The sequence below is a fragment of the Neospora caninum genome, chromosome VIIb (genome assembly GCF_000208865.1).
Source record: "Neospora caninum Liverpool complete genome, chromosome VIIb".
NCBI lineage: Eukaryota > Apicomplexa > Conoidasida > Eucoccidiorida > Sarcocystidae > Neospora > Neospora caninum.
The window spans coordinates 1,165,969-1,184,337 of NC_018394.1; the positions used below are offsets into that span (position 1 = coordinate 1,165,969).

At 55.5% G+C, this 18,369-nt stretch overlaps 2 protein-coding genes across 2 annotated transcripts; both read right to left on the reverse strand.

The window, feature by feature from the left end:
- Positions 1–279: 279 nt before the first annotated feature.
- On the reverse strand, positions 280–7,012 carry NCLIV_025380 (conserved hypothetical protein; the record flags this gene model as incomplete). The annotated part of the gene is made up of 6 exons (XM_003882733.1): positions 280–435; positions 585–755; positions 1,125–1,890; positions 2,285–2,686; positions 3,030–3,696; positions 4,336–7,012. The coding sequence occupies 6 exons, from the start codon at positions 7,010–7,012 to the stop codon at positions 280–282; spliced, it is 4,839 nt and encodes a 1,612-aa protein (XP_003882782.1).
- A 2,770-nt stretch (positions 7,013–9,782) lies between these two features.
- On the reverse strand, positions 9,783–11,384 carry NCLIV_025390 (conserved hypothetical protein; the record flags this gene model as incomplete). The annotated part of the gene is made up of 1 exon (XM_003882734.1): positions 9,783–11,384. The coding sequence occupies one exon, from the start codon at positions 11,382–11,384 to the stop codon at positions 9,783–9,785; it is 1,602 nt and encodes a 533-aa protein (XP_003882783.1).
- Positions 11,385–18,369: the final 6,985 nt, after the last annotated feature.

The following is an 18,369-nucleotide window of genomic DNA, read 5'->3' on the forward strand; positions in this document are numbered from 1 at the left end:
ATCCATGTGTACATATATATCTCCATATCGATATATATATATATATATATATATATGAATCTCCTGTGTGTGCACTTGAAACGTGCATGGTCTGCGACAGAAAAACCTCAGAGGAATCTGAAGACTCCGAGAGCAATGCAGCCTTTCTCCCGAAGTCTGTTCCACCGCGTTCGCTCTTCCTGCTGGTTCTTGTCTTTCGCGTTCTTCCTCTCTTCGACGCTTCTTCGGCTAGTCTCCTTTCGGCCTCGCCCCTTTTCGCCGCCTTCGCCGCCGTTCGCTTCACTCCCGTGGCGCCGCGTAGACGGACCGGTCCCAGCAGACTGCGTCGGGCGTGAGGGCGTCGATGGATTGCCAAATAAGCGGCAAAAAGAAGCACGAGGATCCCCAACTTTCCACGAAGTCCGGTCGGCCAGGAGTTGCGCATGCGAGGAAACTCTGAACAATAACAGCACAGGCGCACGCGAGAGTGCGAGTTTCCGCTTCAACTCGCGTTGCGAGAACCAGAAAGTCATCGGGGCAGGAAGCATGACAATTTTGCCTCTTTTCTCCTGCAGGGGAAGCGGGGGGGGGGGCGAAACGCCTACCTCTTTCAACCTGTCCATTCGCCGCTTTCGCCCCTCTTCGCCATGCATACACTCTTCTCCGCCGTTCGCACAGAGGAAGCGCGGGTGCGTGCTCGGGAAACGCGCGAAGTCGTGGCCTGGGGGCGGAATCTTGGCTACCAGCTGCTCGACGACGCGGCGGCTCGTTTCCCCCTGCGGAAAACCAACGGGAAGAGACATGAAACGTGTCCAAAACGCCGTCCCAACCCGACACACGCTTTTCATACAAACGTGTGGACAGATACATCGATACACATACAGATAGACTGCACCCACGGACGTGTTAAGTTCCCCGCTCATATTTATGCATGCATGCAAAACTGCAAGGGATCTAGGTATCCAACATGCAGCTTTTTAGTTCCAGTACGCGAGCTCCGTAAATAACGCACATGTCTGTTTTCGTAGGCTTCTCCCCCTTGGTCTTTTTCTTCCTCTGAATTATCTTCCTCGCTTCGGCTCGTCATCTTCTCATGCTTGTGTCGAGGCTGCGTCACTGTCTGAAGCGTTTTCCTCCTGACTCACATCTTCCTCGACGGCAGAGCCTTCGCGGATGGCATCGTCGATTGAAGACGAGAAGACGTCGACAAGATCGAGAAGGAGACGGACTTCGGGCCCAATGAGCAGCGCGATCCGCGCGACGACGGCTGCCGCCTCAAAGGAAACGCGAGAAGAGAGAGGGGTCGCCTGCTCCTCTCGTTCTTCGCTCTGGCCTCGCCCCCCTCTCTCTCGGTCCTCATCGGGCCTTTTCCCGCAGTCTGGTGCGTCTCCATCGCCAGCGACACGCGCCGACTGTGGCAGAGAAGAAAGGAGCGAGTCACGGGAAGAGACGGGAGACGCCAGAGAGCATTGGCGCTCTTCTACGGCCACGTTTCCTCGCTCTGCAGCTGCCCATGAGACAGCAAAGTGCCCGAGGAGCGCCTTCGCTGTGGAAACGGGGAAGAGCCGCAACAGCGCGAAAAGCAACGACAGATTGCGAGAGAGGAGCGGCGGGCGCAGAGCAACCGAGAGAAACTGAAGAACGGACCGGCACGCGAGGGTGATGAATTCAATGTCCTCGGCATCCCGTCGTCTCTTTCTGTCTCCGTTGTCTCTCCTCGGACCAGCCGCAGGATTCCTGCCATCCGCGCTCAGATCGGCCTCTCGCCCTTCTGCATCTTCTCCCAGCGTTTGGTGCGGATCTCCCGCGTCTGAAAGTGTCTCCGCGTGGCGAGAAGAAAGCGTAGCGAGACGGCGCGCAAGGAGTCGCAGCAAAGCCGCGGCGTAGTCCACGAGGCGGTCAGCCACGTACCTGGCGAGAAGGGAATGAGACCACCCAGAGAGAATTGCGTGAGGGAAAACGAGGACTAACGCGGGGAAAACTCGCCAGCTTGCCCTAGCACCCCGGTTATAGATCCGCGTGCTGCAAGAACCATCTGCGAGGATGCCGGCAGCCACCGTTGTACGCAAACGGGAAGGAAAGCCGCGGAACTTGGCCTCCTCCGCACTTTGAACGCGAGAGAAAAGAAGAGGCACCACAGAGAGAACACGACGAGGACCGAGTGCGGACTCAGACCAGAAGACGAAACAAAGTGAGCGAGAAGCCGGAGCAGGGGGAGGCGAAGGGGATCAAAGAAGCGGAGTTTCTGAAAAGTTTGCCGGTGATATCTCGATTTTGTCGCGCACATTTCCCCAAAGGCACTCACCAGTGCAGGTGCTCGACAGAAGCTGCGATGTTGATGAGCGAGGAAGAGCAGAGAAGAAGGAAAAACCCATCTCCACACCGACGGATGTTCCACGAGAGAAGCCGGAGGAGGACAAGGACTACCAGGCTCCCGAGCGAAGCGTCGGCAATCTTCTTCTTCTCGTCCCACGGGATGTCCTTGACGACGGTTTTTTGCAACTCCAAACAGAACGACTTGTCTTTGCTGAGGGTCATGAGCGAAATCGCACAAATGACCGCAATCGGCGGAGCAGCCAGTCGCGGGCCCCGCTTCGCTTCGGTCTCGGCGCCCGGAGGAAACGGCGAGAGACGCGGAAGGGCGTTCAGCATTTGAAGGAGGGGGATGACGAGGCGTTCACTATCGCTCCGTGAGAGACAAAACAGCCTGCAAAAGAAAAGTGAAATCCAACGCATCGAGGCAGGACACGGAAGGAGCAGAAAAAAAGGGATGAATGCCAGTCGGAAAGTGCAACACCGAGACACTGGAGCCTTGGGAAGAAACGGCAAAGACAGGGACAGAGCAGCACGAAGGGAAGAACGCACGTCACCTCAAAAAAGGGAGATAGAGAGCTTCGAAAGAGACGGCGGCGGAGGCGATCAACAGAACCGACGCAACGTAAACTTCGTCGCTTTGCATCTCTCTTGCGTTTTCTACAAAAATTAGCACGTATTTTCGAGCAACAGTTCACGCAGAGGGGTGACCGGCGTTGCCCCTTTGAAAGTCTCACCGGAAGCATCTGTTGCGGCAGAGGAGGAGGTAGAGGAGCAGAGATTTGAGAGGATGACTGAGAGACGAAGGCGAACACAGCTGGAGAAGCAGTCCCTCGAAGTTGACGGACGACGAGGGCGGAAGAGACGGGAAAGCCCCCGCTCGGCTCCCAGGCAGAACCGGCTCGCCTTGTCGCGGCGAGCTGCCAGTCTGCATGCGCTCGTCGCCTGGCCGAGAAGCCTTTTTTTCCATTGAAAAGTGAGACGCGTCAAAGAGACACGAGAAGGCGAGCGCAAACACGTTCGACTCTGCCGCAGGCACGCGACGCGTCAGACTCACGTCGTCGAAAACAGAGCCAGAGAACGCGCTCGGCGAGAAGCTTCTCAAGGGCACTGCGGGCCTCGGGTTTCCCAGGTTTCCCCCGCAGACCGCAGAGGCCGCGCAGAGTGTCGAGGAGCCGGAAGGCGAAAAGGCGGCTTCCCGCGGAGACGCATGAACGCCTCGCGGCTGCGGCGCACGCGCGAGCAGGGAAACGCGCGTCGCCGGGTGCGGGTAGAAGGCCAGGAGGAGCACGAGAGAAAGTGAGCAGTGCGCGAGACTCGGCGGGATGGAGACGAACGCGGGCGACGCTGACAGCAGGAGCGCCGACGAAGGCCAGACCATACTCAGCAAGTACGCCGCAAACTCTGCGCAGCGCGTGGAAAAGGAAGCCGGTACACACACGCACACCCACGCCTCCAGAATCGCCTCCAGTTCTGAAGGGAGGTTCGAGAAGACACCGGCGGCGTCGGTGCCGTCCTTTTGTCGCCGAAACAGACAGGAGCGGAACAACGTCCGAGTTTTACTCGACGCGAAAGAGTGGCTGATTTACGTGGTACGTGCGAGCGAATAGGGAGAAGCATCCTTCGCGGCATCTGCGGAAGTTCGCGCCTCGCCCGCGAGGAAAACCGGTGGGAAGGCAGAGAAACGAAGACTACGGAGAGAGAAAATCAAAACGAGAAGACATACACAGGACCGGAACGGGGGAACACCACGGGGAAAGACGCACGCCCGTGCTCCGTTTTGGCCGTACGAGCAGAATGCAGGTTTGCGTTGTGCTAGGCAGAGCCGGAAAAGGAGACAGAGGGTCACCTGAGACGGGTTGGAAACGCGAGAAGTGTCGGCAGAGGCAGGGAGCACCCTCGAGAGAGACCAGCGATGTGCGAGGAAAGAGAAGACGCAGCAGGAAACGCTGACAGTGAGAAGGGCGGGCCGCAAGAGAGCAGACCCAAAGAAGAGAAGCCGAGAAGAAAAAGTTGTTGCATTCTAGACCTCTCTAGACCTACCTTTCGCGCGGTTTTCTCCGTGTTGTTTGTCGAGGTCCCACCGACTCAGCAAGACCTCGATGAAGCACAAATCAGGGAGAAGCGCTGCGGCGGCGACGGGCGGGAAGTGGTTTCGTCTACTCACTGCTTCCTCTTCTTCATCCTCGCTACCTTCCAGCACATCTCTCGACTTGGCAAATCTCTCTCGCTGCGCCTCCTGCTGCCACGCGTAGAGAGCCGGAGCGAGCTTTGCGCAGGGCGAGGAAAGCGGAGGAATCAGGAGACGCTCGAACTGTCGCTGTCTCGTGTTTCGAGCCCCACTCGACCCGTTCTTCCTCTCTTCGAGTGCCTGCCTTGCGCGCATCGCCCGGGTGTCTCCGGTGACTGCGTTCGCCCCCATAGAGCCGTGGCTGTCCCCGCCACCGTCTCCCTGCTCATCTCCCCAGCCCGCCGCTTCGGGGCCCACTGCGTTCGGAGGGTGTGGAGTCTGCTGCAACGGCCTCTTTCGCCGCGAAGGGAGAGGGGCGAGGGCAGTGCGCGGGAGACACGAAGCTGTGAGTTGTAGGGGACAGACAACGGCGAAGAGACACAACAGGAGCTCTTGCATGTGTTGGTGCGCTCGGAGGAGATTCGGCGAGCAACACGGGGACGGCGGCTGGACGACTGTGAGAAACTTCACAATGCCGTCTAGCACTGCCCCGACTGTCGAGACGGGAGAACTGGCCGAAGCTGATGAAGTGGACGGCGAGAGAGGGATCCATAGAGGAACGACTGTGAGGCAAGCAACGAGGACAGTCGTCGGCGCGTAGTGCGTGCCTCCCTCCGCGTGGGAGGCTGAGGAACAGCTACACATCGAAGCAAGTTTACGGCCCGGATGTGTCTCTTGCATTTCTCCGTTTCCCTTTTCTTCCTCTGAACGCGTCTCTTTTTCGCCCTTCTCGTCTCTCGTTCCTCCAGTTCTGCCTCCGGCGTCCGCGGGGCCTTCGGGTGCCGCGCCATCTCTGCTCGTCTCCAACCCCACAGCCCTGGAGCCGCCGCAGCGTCCACAGGTTCTTTTTCCGTCTACTTCTTTGCGCCCGCCTGGCTCTCTCAGCCTCACGGGAGTCAACACAGAACTCAGCGTGCGCACACAAGCCAGATCATTCACGGACAGGAAGACTTCGCGCGTCTGGTCGGCGCCGGCGTTTCTCTCTTCAGAGGCTGACACAGATCCTGGAGACGAAGGCGCTCGCAGAGTCGCGCGAAACAAGAAGCCTCTGCCTCGGGCAGCAACGGCATCCTCCGGGAACGAGGTCGAGAGCCAGGTGAGGATTTCGAGTTGCAGCTGCTCCGGCGACCTGAGGGGCGAGGCGGCAAAGACCTTCTGCTCGCCTCGGTAGCTCAGAAGAAACGCACAAAAGGCTGGAGAAGACAGAGACGACGACGGCGACTTGGCGCTTCTCTCCACAAAGGGGCCGTCGGGTGCGCAACTCGCGCACTTGCTTGGCTCGGAGATTCCAGAGCGGCTTTCGACCGTCGCTGTCGTCGTCGGCGTGGTGGCTGGATCCGCCACGCCCACCACGGGAGAAGACGAAGGAAAAGAAGGAAACGAAGATAAGGCAGACTGGCTGTCCCCGGACGATTTACGTTCCTCGCTAGGCGACAGGACGTTCTCGCCTGACTGCTTCGACTCCAGTGAGGCCACGCGTTGAACGGCCTCGGGCACTGTCCCTCCATTTCGTTCTTCCTCCTTGCCTTCTTCGCTCCCTTCAGGGCGGCTTTTGGACTGCGAAGAATTAGGAGGCGCGGTTTGAACTGCGTCGCTGCTGTGTGTGGGCTGAAGAGAAGTCAGTGAAGACCGCTGCCTCTTGGATCCCAAAGAGGCAAAGAACGTCTGCGAGAGAGCAAGCAGTTCGTCTCTCAAGTCGGGAGACAGCGGCGAGACGCCCGGAGACGACGGGACGTACTCGAGGTGATACAGAAGCTGCGGGAGCGACAGTCTGGTGCACAACGCCTTGGTGAGGATCCGCAGAAAAAGAGCGAGCTCGGCGATGGATAAGTCGGTGCACGGGAAAAGAACGACACGGGGAGGAAGCGCAGTTTCACCCGAGGTCGGGTCTTCGCATGCCGCCACTGCATTCAGGCTCTCGCTCCTCGGAACCTTGGCAGAGGCAGCTTCAGGGAAAGGGCCCTCCCGCGCTGTTTCTTGTGCGCGAAGAGGCGCCGACGCAGGCGAGGAGCTGCTTCTCCTGTGCACGCATTCAACGGCCTCGGCATAACGAAGGAGAGTGCGCGCGAAGAAGCGGTACAGCGCCTTCAGCTGCCCGTTCCTGGGGTTGCCTAACAGAAGAGGGCGGAGCAACTCGTTCCACAGAAACGGAGTTGACAGGGAGAACGGCCGAACCCCGCACTCCCCTAGAGAGAGGAGAAGGTTATCCCACTGTAACATGTCCTCTTTACACGGAAGCAGCTCGGCGGAAGCAGAGGGACACGGACACGTTTTGGGATTGGCCGTTGCAGGGTCGCCTGCATCCGAGCACGCCAAGTCATTCACACCTTCACCTTCAGAATTAACCGTTTCCATTTCCCCTGATGAATGGGAAGAGGCGAGCCGCTGAACCGCAAACAGAAAGGCCTCCACTTGTTCCGTTGCGTCTCGAGGACCGTACAGCCCGTTCCCTCCTTCGGCCTCACCAGGCCGAGACGACCCGGACCCCATTGCACCGAAAAGAAGAGCGAAAAACAGAAATCAAGTGATACAGAAGGGAACCTGGAGAAGACTAAAGAGGAATCCGCTGCCCGTTTGCCAGACACAGAAGATGCTGCGCATGCGTCAACATCAGCCGGCTACAGTCACCGCACTGGCCGTGGGCAGGGAGTGAGACCGGGACACGTTGGAGCTCCACGCAACGCAAGAAGGCAGGAAGAAAGAAACAGAGGGTGGGTGAGGGGGAAAATGAGCGACAACAACACACACATGCTTGCACGGACGACTCGTCTTGCTCAACGCAGGTGCCGCCAAGATGTGCACAGTTCTTTCAACAGAGGCAGGTCTATGTATGCACGACAGAGAAGGCAACGCAACGAGAATAAGGTCCAAACTAGGAATGTGCTTGGGGTCGACAGAAGCACAGACTATTCATAGCAAATAACATGACGACAGCTTGCTCATTCCTGATAACATTTCCGGGGGCGGCAAAGGGGGGCGGTTGATTCTCAACTTTGTGAGGTGCCGCCCAGCAAAAAATGGCAAAAACGTGTACTAGAACGCAATAAAACACCAACGATTTCGATGGAAACTTGAGAAAAAGCATGGACATGTCCTCTCGCGCGCGTGGTAACGTCACCAGCACCTTTTCGTCACCCTAAAATGTGCGGCACGCGCGGCAGTTTCCTCGTCCAGGCGTTTGATGTGCGTGACAACCGCGTAGGGCTGACGCGGTAAGGGAAGGATTAAGAAAATATCGTCTTCCCCCGCCTTGTTTCCGTCTTACTGGGTTCCCTCAATGTCAAGACGCTGAAAAAAAACACGAGACATATAAATTTGGCAAGAAATGGTAGTGAGGGGGCGGACTCTTCACGGATTCCTGTCACTACCAGGAGGGCAGGGGCCGAGTGTTGTGTACAGACACTCAAAGCAGCAGTGTACGGGAACAAAAGGGGAAAGGACAGTCTATGCTTCGACTCTCCGTCTTAACAAGGTAAACGAAAAGTTTAGCGTGGGCCTGAAACAAAGAGGTTGTCTCCGCGGGGGAAGCATGGCCGTTCGTATGTATCATTGGGTTGAGAAATGAGGAGGCGGTCTCATGCTGGGTTGAGAAATGAGGAGGCGGTCTCATGCTGGGTTGAATGAGGAGGCAGTCTCATGTTGGGGCGCCCGGAAGCGATGGGGTCTCATGCTATCAAGAGAATCCGAACTACGAGGGCGCTGCTTAGATTTCGTGAAGAAAACGAATAAAAGCAAGTTTCCTCCGAGGAAACTGTGGTAGACACACACGAGAAAGTAAACAAGAACCCCGTAGTGGCTTATTACGGTGACTTGACAGGGTCTTGTGTCAAGGCGGGCGAGTGGCAGCGCGCGCCACACAAGAGAGGAAGAAGAGGGGCAGTCGCGTGTCTGCGCGCGTTGCCGCTCATGTGACTGGAGACACAAACAGTGTTGACTTTCGCGTGTCTTGTGTCTTGCTCCATTTCGCGTTAACCGCGCGCACCCTTGAAATTTCGACGACTTCTTCGAGAAATTTGGGCAACGAAGAACGCCGGTCGAGTTCCTGCTTCACAATCGACACTCGCGCCCGCAACTGGTTACCTCTCGAGCGTGTCTTTTTTCTTGTCTACCCTGTTCACCCACACCCTGCCACAGGGCCAGCATAGTAGCAAGTAGCTGACGAGAAAAACGGACTCCCTAGATTCTACATAGCGTTCGTCCGCCGTAAGGATTTCCCACACACGCAAAGATCACAGGGCCTGATGGAAACTGGTGAAAAAAGTGGAGGAGACGCTGTGCGCGGCGTTTTATCAACTAGTACACACAAGGATACACGTTGATGCCAAAAAAGACACCACGTCCACTTGTAGGAAGGAAAAAAGGGCCAGACACAAACCCACATTACCTCGGGGAGTTGGTAATGTGGACGGATACACGGAAAAATCTTTTGTAGTCGGGGGCCCAGACCCTCCTATAGGCGGCTCACACCCCCCCGATTGTCTACAGCTGCACATCCCGGCCCAAGGTTAAATCGAAACGAATGGGACGGTGAAGCCGCTGCCTGTCTGTCTGTCAGTTGTGCCCGGGTAGCATGTCTCGACGATGTACTGTCGCAATGTTTTCAGGCCTCTGTGGGAGCCGCTAACAAGCCTCAACGGACGTTTTCTGTCGGCCGTAACGGTGTCTGCCGGAGTAAGACCTCCGCAGTAGTACGTGGAGGGTTTACCGGACAGGTTGCAATGGATTTCATGTCCAGCAAAACTGGCTTTATGTTTGGAAGCCGGCAACAGAGCATGCCAGGTGACACAGTCAGGACTGAATCGACAAGCAGGAACTGTAGAAAAGTGCTTCTCAGGCGCTCAGTCCAAGTGAATTTCTGAGTGGAGTTGTGCGAAAGTTGGACAAGCTGAAGTAGATCCGGTTGGTTCCGATGGCACACGTGCGCAGCGGCTCGATCAAATATAGGATCTGCACAGGTTACAGCGTTTCAGAAAAACTGAAGCGGCGTAAGAGGCCCCAACCCGGAAAATCAGCAGCGGTGGGCGGCACCACCTTGCACATTCGATGCACAAGACAGTGTACCAGTGCGTGGGGGAATACTTTTTGCTTACTTCTAAAAGATTTTTCAAACTGGAACTGCCGAAAACTGGGAGAAAACATTTTGCCGACAGGAATGACCTGCTGTTCATCAGTTCGTCGTCACAAGAGACAAAACACCATCAAGAGGCAAGGAACCCCCCATGATCCAATCGACACGGCGACATCATTTTCTTCGCAGTTTTCAAGTCGGGAAAAATTGTGCGGGCATTGGAGGCGGCCACTTCCTGCCCACAACATGCACGCGAGCCCGGATTTTCTCTTTTTCCGGTCTCGGCTCCTCCCAGATACTTTGCTTTTCGCTTTTATATGTAATAGTAACCGGAGGACAGGGTGACTGTGGAGGCGGCAGCCGAAGGGAAGTCAGTCTAAAATCGCCACGTGCCTTGGGGGAGCCTTGGGTCTCGCACCCGGGTGATCCAGGTGGTGCGTGAGGTTCGAGAGGGCGTGGCCGGGGCAGGCCATTTGGAAGGCAGTCACTCTCATTGCTCGGTTTTACCAAGTGCGAGGCTACCTGCCGAGCCGTTGTGCTAACGAAGGGGGATGCTTGACGCGCGTGGATGGCCCTATCGAAATATCCCTGAGAGGGCAGAGTGGCAGTCCCCCTGCCCGGGTCCGAGAGCTCGAGACCATCAGCTTCACCGTCTGGATAACGATGAGAGGAAATTTTCCCGTCCCTGTCAAGCCCTCGTGAGTCCCGTTCTCTGTCGCTGTCAGCTTGTTCCTCGACCGCAGCGGGCCCACGATCGTACTCTCCAGCTCCTATGAGAGGACCCGAAACAACAGCGTCACCTCCACAGTACTCTACAAAGCTGCTGTAGTCCGTAAAACTATTCACCCGCCATGTATGGCTATTGAATGAAGAGGAACTCGCCGCCGGAGAGGCGCCTGTTGAAAACTCTCCCCCTTCACTGTGTCCTGGACGCAAAACCGGACGCCTTCTCGGGCTGCCTCGGGGCTCTAGAGTTTCTTGGTCACAGGAGTGACCGTTCAACAGGGATCTTCCCCCTGGAGGATCTGCTCCTGGATATCGAGGCCGAGAACACACAGGAGTGAAGCAAGGCGCCTCTTCTGTTCGCGGCTCATAAATTCTCGGCCTCATTTCAGTACGCATAGATTCCGACAGGCTGGTCCCCTGGACCTGCCCTGAGGTAGGCGACCCGCTGCCGTCAAGTGACATCTGTGACCCGAGCAGAAGGCGCCGAGGAGAGAAGCGCAGAGGCTGAGGGGGCCCGCGATCTCTGGCTGGTGCCCTTGCCGTCTTGCCTACATTACTGGCGTACGCTGAGGAAGGAGCAATGGGCTGACCGCTCGCATTACGGCGAATAAAAATTCCGGCAGACTCGCCAGCGACCGAAGAACTGGAGATGACACGCTGGGGAAGCGATACGTTCTTTGGCGGCCCTGTAGGCGCTTCGAGCAGACTAGTAGTGCAGCGCCGTTCGCTGATACCACACTCAAGAGGTGGCCCAGCACCTACAAGTTCATGAGGATTATGAACGGGGGAAGGCCGGCGACTCATGCCGACGGGTGAGCGCGCTCCACCGGACAAGCACTGAGCTACACGGAGACGAAGAGGCAGGATATGGGAGGTCGGATCATCGCCGGGGAGGCTGCCTGTGAAACGTTTCAGTTTCGCCATCTCATGAACGCGTTTGACTGTGGCTTCGCAGGCAGCGGCCTCTTCCTCTACCGCTCGCATACCCCAGGAATAATACCTAATTAGGGAGAAGGCGTCTGACTTTAGGCGCCGGCTCTGACCCCGGATTAGGCAGTGCAAAATCATCAGCCCGTTCTGCCTGTAGAGCAAAGTTGGGCAAAAGCCGTATACTTCGCAAAGTGAAAAAAGGCAGCACTGATTTGAAAAAAAATGGAAAGGGCAACAAAGACGTTCCCTGTCGTATACAATTAAGATACAATTAAGACGATGTGTTAAAGATTTAATGTTGCCTCCATTCCTCTACAAGCCTATGGTGTATGTTTGTTATCCCACGTCCATGCTTGTGATCCATGGCTCTAGCAGGAAGACTTCGCGACTTTCCCGAAAGTGTCGCCCGTCTGTTACGTAGAAGCTAGCGTGATAGCGTCTCAAAGCGAGACAAATCCGGCAGTTAGTGCAGATACGGACTCCAACGGGAGACCGAAGAATCGGACTGTCTCGATGTATTGGCAAACAACCAATGAACATCGTGCACTCCTCCGAAGATGTGTACGCTTCCGGTATCGCAGTCGGGCTCACTTGTCGAATGATTCCTCGTAGAACGCCGCCACTCGCTTGGTGTGCTCCTCGATGTTGAGTCGATGGAGACAGTACATATCCCGCAAGTTCGTAAGATGCAACTTTGTGGGCTCAACCAGATGCAGATACTCATTCTTCAAAAGACTAGCTTGCCGAGTGGTGTCTAAATCTTTCCAAGCAATTGGAACAAACCTACGAAAGCAATGGAAACAGAAAAGGCAGGAAAGATCCGGTGTTCGTAGCAGTTTGAAGCCGTGCCTTGTCTTTCCAGCAAACGCCGGAGAACCGACAGTATGCCGTCGGCTGGAGGAAATTGCAACATGCAAGTATGTCGGTCTTCACTCTACGGCTTGGCATAAAACGGATATCCAACGGACAGGTCATTTGTTGCAACTGTTTGTTTCACTGCGTGTGAAAGATGCTGTTGCAGTGAAATGTGTTAGCGAACGAGGGCATACTTGGGGAGCATCCTGATGGCGAAATGGAGAATATCGTTCTCTGACATCATGTTGCTCCTGATTGCCAGCATTGAAAAGGTCTGGAGCTCCGCCTGGACGCGCTTAACTGCGTGTTCCAGGAGCAAGGAGCCGAGGACGACCTGAACGCTAAGACACATCACGAACGTCAGCTTCTCTTCGGGGCGCAACACACATCGCCGCCCTTACACATGCGTGGAACGAGACAGGGCGACACGTTTTGCACTCCCGCCAATTCATTTGGATCCTGTCAACCACAGAAGCTAACCCCGGAATACCCGTTTCCTACATTCCATTCCTACTACCGTAACTCCGCCTGAAGCACATTGGAATGATGCCCCCTTATGTGTGCGAATGGTACCGCACGAATAGTTTAGCCGAGGTCTTCTCTTGTTGCACTGCGTAGACCTTGTTTGTCTTCAGCGTGCCTCTCCAAATCTCTGCGTCCTCTGATTTGTCGATTGAACATGTTATTCCTAAGCTTGTGCTGCCTTGTAGCTGTGTTTTTTCCCGTCTTAAACAGAACGCTAAAGCCAGTGCGTAGCAGACAACTGCAAGTGCAGCAATTTGACGTTCTTTTATCGCTCACTCCTCTTTTAGCCTTGCAGCGTCTGATGCGTTCCCTGTGTTCTTCAGTTGCCCCATGCTGCTCAGCGAGGACTGCCGTCTGCTCGGCCGCCAGCCCAAAAAGATCGCCGGCGTTGTCATGGCTTTCTCGGTCACAGTCCTGTCAAAAGGGCGAAAAGGGCTGATACAGAAACCGCCTCGGTGATTCGCGTGGACGCTTGCAGTTTGGCCGTTCAGGTGGATGAGCGGGATGCACCATCAGCAACTACGATCATCCGCATCCGCTGTCTCTTGCATCCTCCGCTCGTTACCGTACGAAGCTCTGTTGAAGAGATGAACGAGTTAGACGAGCGTATTTTCAAGGCACTCTTCGACACAGCTGTGGATGCATTATGCTTTCACTAGAGTATCGTTGAACGTGTGCCATCTTGCCTTATGAACCCCTTTCTGAACAGGAGGATGCAATATGAGGTAGACCGATTACAGAACATGCCACGTGATTTTGACGCCGCCACTCTGGCCTGACGTATATCACGAAGGGTTTTCCAGTGTCTTTCTGTGCACTCGCAGAGCCCACAAAGCAGCCTTGCACAGCCCTCTCCGCACAGCCTCATGCATTTTTCCCGAAAGTGACCCTGATCGACTACAGGCAGATCTGCTTACGCTTCGTCTCCGGGATGCTTCTGCTGCAAAACTCTCTCGAGTCCTCGCCTCTCGACTTAGCAATCGTTTTAGGTGCTGAACCTCTTTTGCCACCTTCTTATCCCAGAGCTTCTTAGCAATGGGGTATCTGGAAAGACAGACGAAGGCGGCAATCGTGCCATGGGTCTAACATAACATGTTTCAGCAGGAGTCTCCCGCATTATATTGGGAGAGAGGGGAGAGAGGACTGTGCCGAACTGCTCGACACTTGCTCCTGCCACTGTTCAGGCAGGAAGCCACACGGACTTCCAGAAACCCACCCAACACTGCATTGTCGTTAGTACACCCCGGCGGGTTGAAGAGAGCGTCTCGGCTTTTATTAGATGAAAGCATGGCATTTCTACATATGTTTAACACGCCCCCGCTGCATAGCAGCTGGTGTTTTCACCAGTGATTATCTTCTGTGTCGAGTTAAATACGGTCGTCGGGATCTCAACATATTTACGGGAAAGACAACAGACCAAGCTGCATGGCTCTGAGCAGTATAAGGCGGACGCTTTGGTTCCTCAACCGATGATCCGACCGCTTCACAGCCTGCTACCGTGTATCGCCTTGGCTGCCGACGAAGCGCCAGGTGCGTCACCTTTCGGCCCTCTGCTGGCGTCAGCCGGGGCACTTGCCTGTGATTCAAGACCCAATGGGAGAAAGCTCGACTTTTCATGCCTTGAAGAATACGCTGGGAAAGCATTTCCAGCCGCCTTGCACTATCAAGGAAGTAGAGTTCAGTTAGGTACAGTGCTGGGTTGAAGTTTGCGGGACATCGGGGATCGGGAATCGGCTGCGACCAGTTTCCAATTCTTACTAGACGGCCGCCGACGGGGAAGGCATTTACTGGTAAGGCCAGGGTAGCAAGAGGAACGCCAGTCAAGGGGCAACGTTGGATGACCTTGTCGGGGCCAGCAGAGACAGCAGGGGTAGCAGATACGACGCGCAACCCTGGAACTGCGCAGGAAGTCTGAGCTTTTAAATTTCGTGGCTGTCCCCTAGAGGAGAATGGGCGACAGTACGGAGTCCGGGACCCCGCAATAGCTGTGTGACGGCGGGTCTCGAGCACGGGTAATAGGGCACGCTGGAAACCGGCCCGAGGTAAGGCCCCTGCGCTGTGGCTTCGAGACAGGAGGGGCCGAAGAGGATACTGTGCGACGGAAGCTGAGTTTCCAAACAGTCCTGGGCTTTGTGGATGCGGCAGGGACGGGGGCTCTGGCGTCCGCAACGTCGTGTGTTGTGTGCTTGGCGGTCTGTGGTCTCCGTCTGGCTGGCTGCTCTGAGGGTGGTCGACAGGCGTGGCCAGCGGAGAGGCGCTGCAAGGCCGTCCAGGCACGAGATCACAGACGGGCCGAGATGCGGAGGATACGTCCACCGGAGAACGCGTGCGCATATGTCTGGCTGTTCGGCTGTCTGATCTGCCGTGGGTCTCACACCCGTTACACTCGTCAGAGGCCACATGGGCGTGACGCTCTTGACCAAGAAGGGGCGTGCGTGGTATCCAGTCCGTAGGAGTGAGCAGCGTTGTGGCAGGAGGCGTCAGGCACCGTTTCGCGCAAACGTCAACGCTATTTCGGCGGGGTGACAGCTCCTGGCCAGAAATGTGTGACCGTGGGGGACGGCGGCTGACGATCCCGGAACCAAAGCTGCAGCGTCGGCCACAGCTATCATAAGACCGAGACTGAAACGAAGCGCCAAGGTTCGAGCGAAGCCTAGTGCTCCCAGCTCGAGAGACGGGGTAACCGGACAGGCCGGTAACTTGGGCCGACAAGGCATCGTGCGACAGCGATTTTGGGGGACCAGCTGTAGATAAACTGTGAACGCTCTGCAACAGGCTTTCAAAACTACGTCGACCTGTGTGCGGACCCGACATGGTGCACTGCGCAAGGTTAGTAGGCACTGCAAGGCAGAGGACTGTCTCCGTTTTGAGTAGTCCCCCTTACTCTATTTGAGGCGCGACCCTACGCCTGCGACGCGGAAGAGAGCACAGACCAGGAGACGACGACAATGCCCACCAACACGAGGTCTGTAATTGCCTGAAGAAATGAAGAGAGAACTGTCTTTGGGATGCAGTTTTGGACTCATCTGCGCAACTGAGAGCAGCGTCACAGGGTCACCATTTCACTTTTCAGCTGTATCGTAAACGAAAGAAAACCCCGCGAGGCGAGTCTGTTATCGATGACCGAGCCTCGTCTCTGCTCACCAAAGATATGTTGTTGTAAGTGCGGTTCCCGCATAACCGCCCGTATCTGGTAGTACACGGCTTCCGCTGCACAGTTGGTGTTGAATTTTGGGAAGAGTCCACCGAGTGTACAGGGAATTGCGCTGTATCTTTAAGTGGGGCCCTTGCCACAAGTCCTGCACACGTGGGGACCCGCACATAAAGACGGCGGCAGGAGCGTCCCCAACAATTCTCTTGATGACGCGATCTCCTCTACTTCACTCGATCTCGTGATACTCTCCGGTCACTCGGAGGTGATTCCAAGGAAATCGCTTCCAAAATGCCACGACTACTGAAGAATGGTTATATTCAAGGGTGTGAGAGGACCACCATATGGGTCACAGTGCGCACGAAACCCCCTTAAGGATCAAGCGTACCAGCCTGATTTATCGCGCAATCGAGTGTTGGTGAATGCTCATGATCAACTCGACACTCACAGCAGGTGCCTGGAACGGCCCTAGCTTCTGTCGGAGGTGGTGTTTTGTCAGCTGCAGTATCTGGGCCGCGTGGCGTCCCCGCACATCCTTGCTAGAAAAAAAAAACAGGAATATCGAAGACAGCAGTAGTCCAGTTCCGGTCTGCCCCATTTAAGCGCATTCCCGATACCACTTCGATGTTCCCCTGCTCGGCCGCCGTTGCTACCATCTTGCCGTGTGTGCTGGCAGCTACACTGTTCAAGCGAAGCTTGCTTCGTTGCAAACTAGCTCTGTTTGACGCTGATGAAGATTCTAGCCTAAGGGCCCTGCTCCGACCAGTCGGTAGAGGCTACCTTCTGTCACCGAGAAAATCTGATTGGCGCATGCCGACTCTTCAACGCTACGATTTTGTTTCACGTATACGCGATATCACGAAGTGCTGCCCGGTGCTGATATGTCAAAATCCCAGAGTAGCCTCCGCAAAAAATACTGCCAGGATGAGTTGTGAATAACATTTGCACTGCCAGCATAACAGGACGACTCAGCTTAAGGAAACGTCCTGGGAAGCGACCTCGCTTCAAAGCCGTTGAAAATGCTTCAACACGATTCGCCTGATAGATCAGAGATACACATCCGTGTAGGTGTGTGCGCTCGTTTTTTTCGGCGACTACGGCAGAAAGCATTGCGGCGGTTTCTAGAGAGAAATGCTGGGTCCTTGTGCCTCAACTTCCCCTGGCTTGGAAGGCGGAAGTTTCATTCACACACAGAACGCTCCTTGTCGTATGGGCGGCTAAGGTTAATTCTATGCCGTAAATGTGCTTCGATTGACTGAGAAACGCTTACAGTAGAGTGCCCTTCCACGTGAAGGGAATTGTTCTTGGAATCATGACATCTTCGTTGCCAGGAGTAATCGGCAAATCAGGTAATTCCGACTGGACAGTGCCATCCTCGCGAAAGCCCTGGGGGAAGCTACTGAGCCTGAACCAGTGCCAGAGTCATACCCAGGGGACACAGCGAGCATATGATATCAGCTACCGGCTGACACAAGCAGGGGAAACGGCGGAGACTAGCGGTTGATCAGATGCTTTGAGCCGGTCGCATCCCTCCCACCATCTTGTTTCCGCTAAATTTGACGATAAGAATAGGATACTAAGTTGTCTCTCGTTCTATGCAGTGATGCCATTCGCAACGAATACGATTTACCTTGTATTCAATTCACGGACACTGACACTGCTCCATACACACAGGTTACACGCACCACGTCGAGTCGCTTTTCCAGCTGGTGAGAGGCGCTTCCACATCCCACTGTCTGAGGTCTGCCTCCGAACGACCCTGCACACTGCAACTCGAATGTCGCTGAAACAGTCATGTGCACGTAATCGCCAACAGTGACGGTTTTTATTGCACTATTTGTTTCGTCTTATCGACTCCACAGGTGCGTTTGGTTTCCTCGAGTGCTGTACAGCTGAAGATGCGTTTCCGCAGAAATTTGTGTCGAACTGACGAGGGAGCGGCGATTCGTCACCTCTGTCATACTGCCGTCTATTGTGGTTTAGAATTTTCAACGACTGTGAGCTTCCGTCTTTGGTGACAGTGCAGCGACTCCACAGAGTTCCCGACCAGCTCCACGTCGGTATGCCCGCGCACAGAAAAATTCCGCAGTCTTTCCATGTATGCTATCGGCAAAAACGGAGTTTCTGCTTCACGACGAATCAGACCTACGCCTCGGCTGTGTGCCCAGTTCCACGGGAAGACCGAAAGTTTTTTTTCCAGGAAAAACCCGCAGTGCTGAGGGACCCGTTTCAGTGCGATCAGTCATTTGCCTCTTGCCCAGCGGAATCGCTGGACTGCAGTCTCGAGGAAAGGGCCAACTTGCTTTCGTTCTTGCTGCCAGTCAATCGTCACACAGATCGCACGCCATCACCAGCCATGTGACTCGGGGTAGTCGGGGTACTCGGGGCACGGCGCCCCAATCACTTCTTCCACACAGGAGGCTACAGCGATCTCGACATGACGAGTGGAGGAGCAAAGTGCTCTCAGTGGGAAGGATTCATCACTTGAGTCCCGTACCGCAAGAAGGTTGGCACTAGTCAGTTTGCCATGAAACACCAGAGTGTTCCATCCTCGTGATGACGGAATGCCTTTGGAATTCAGTCTCCCGATTC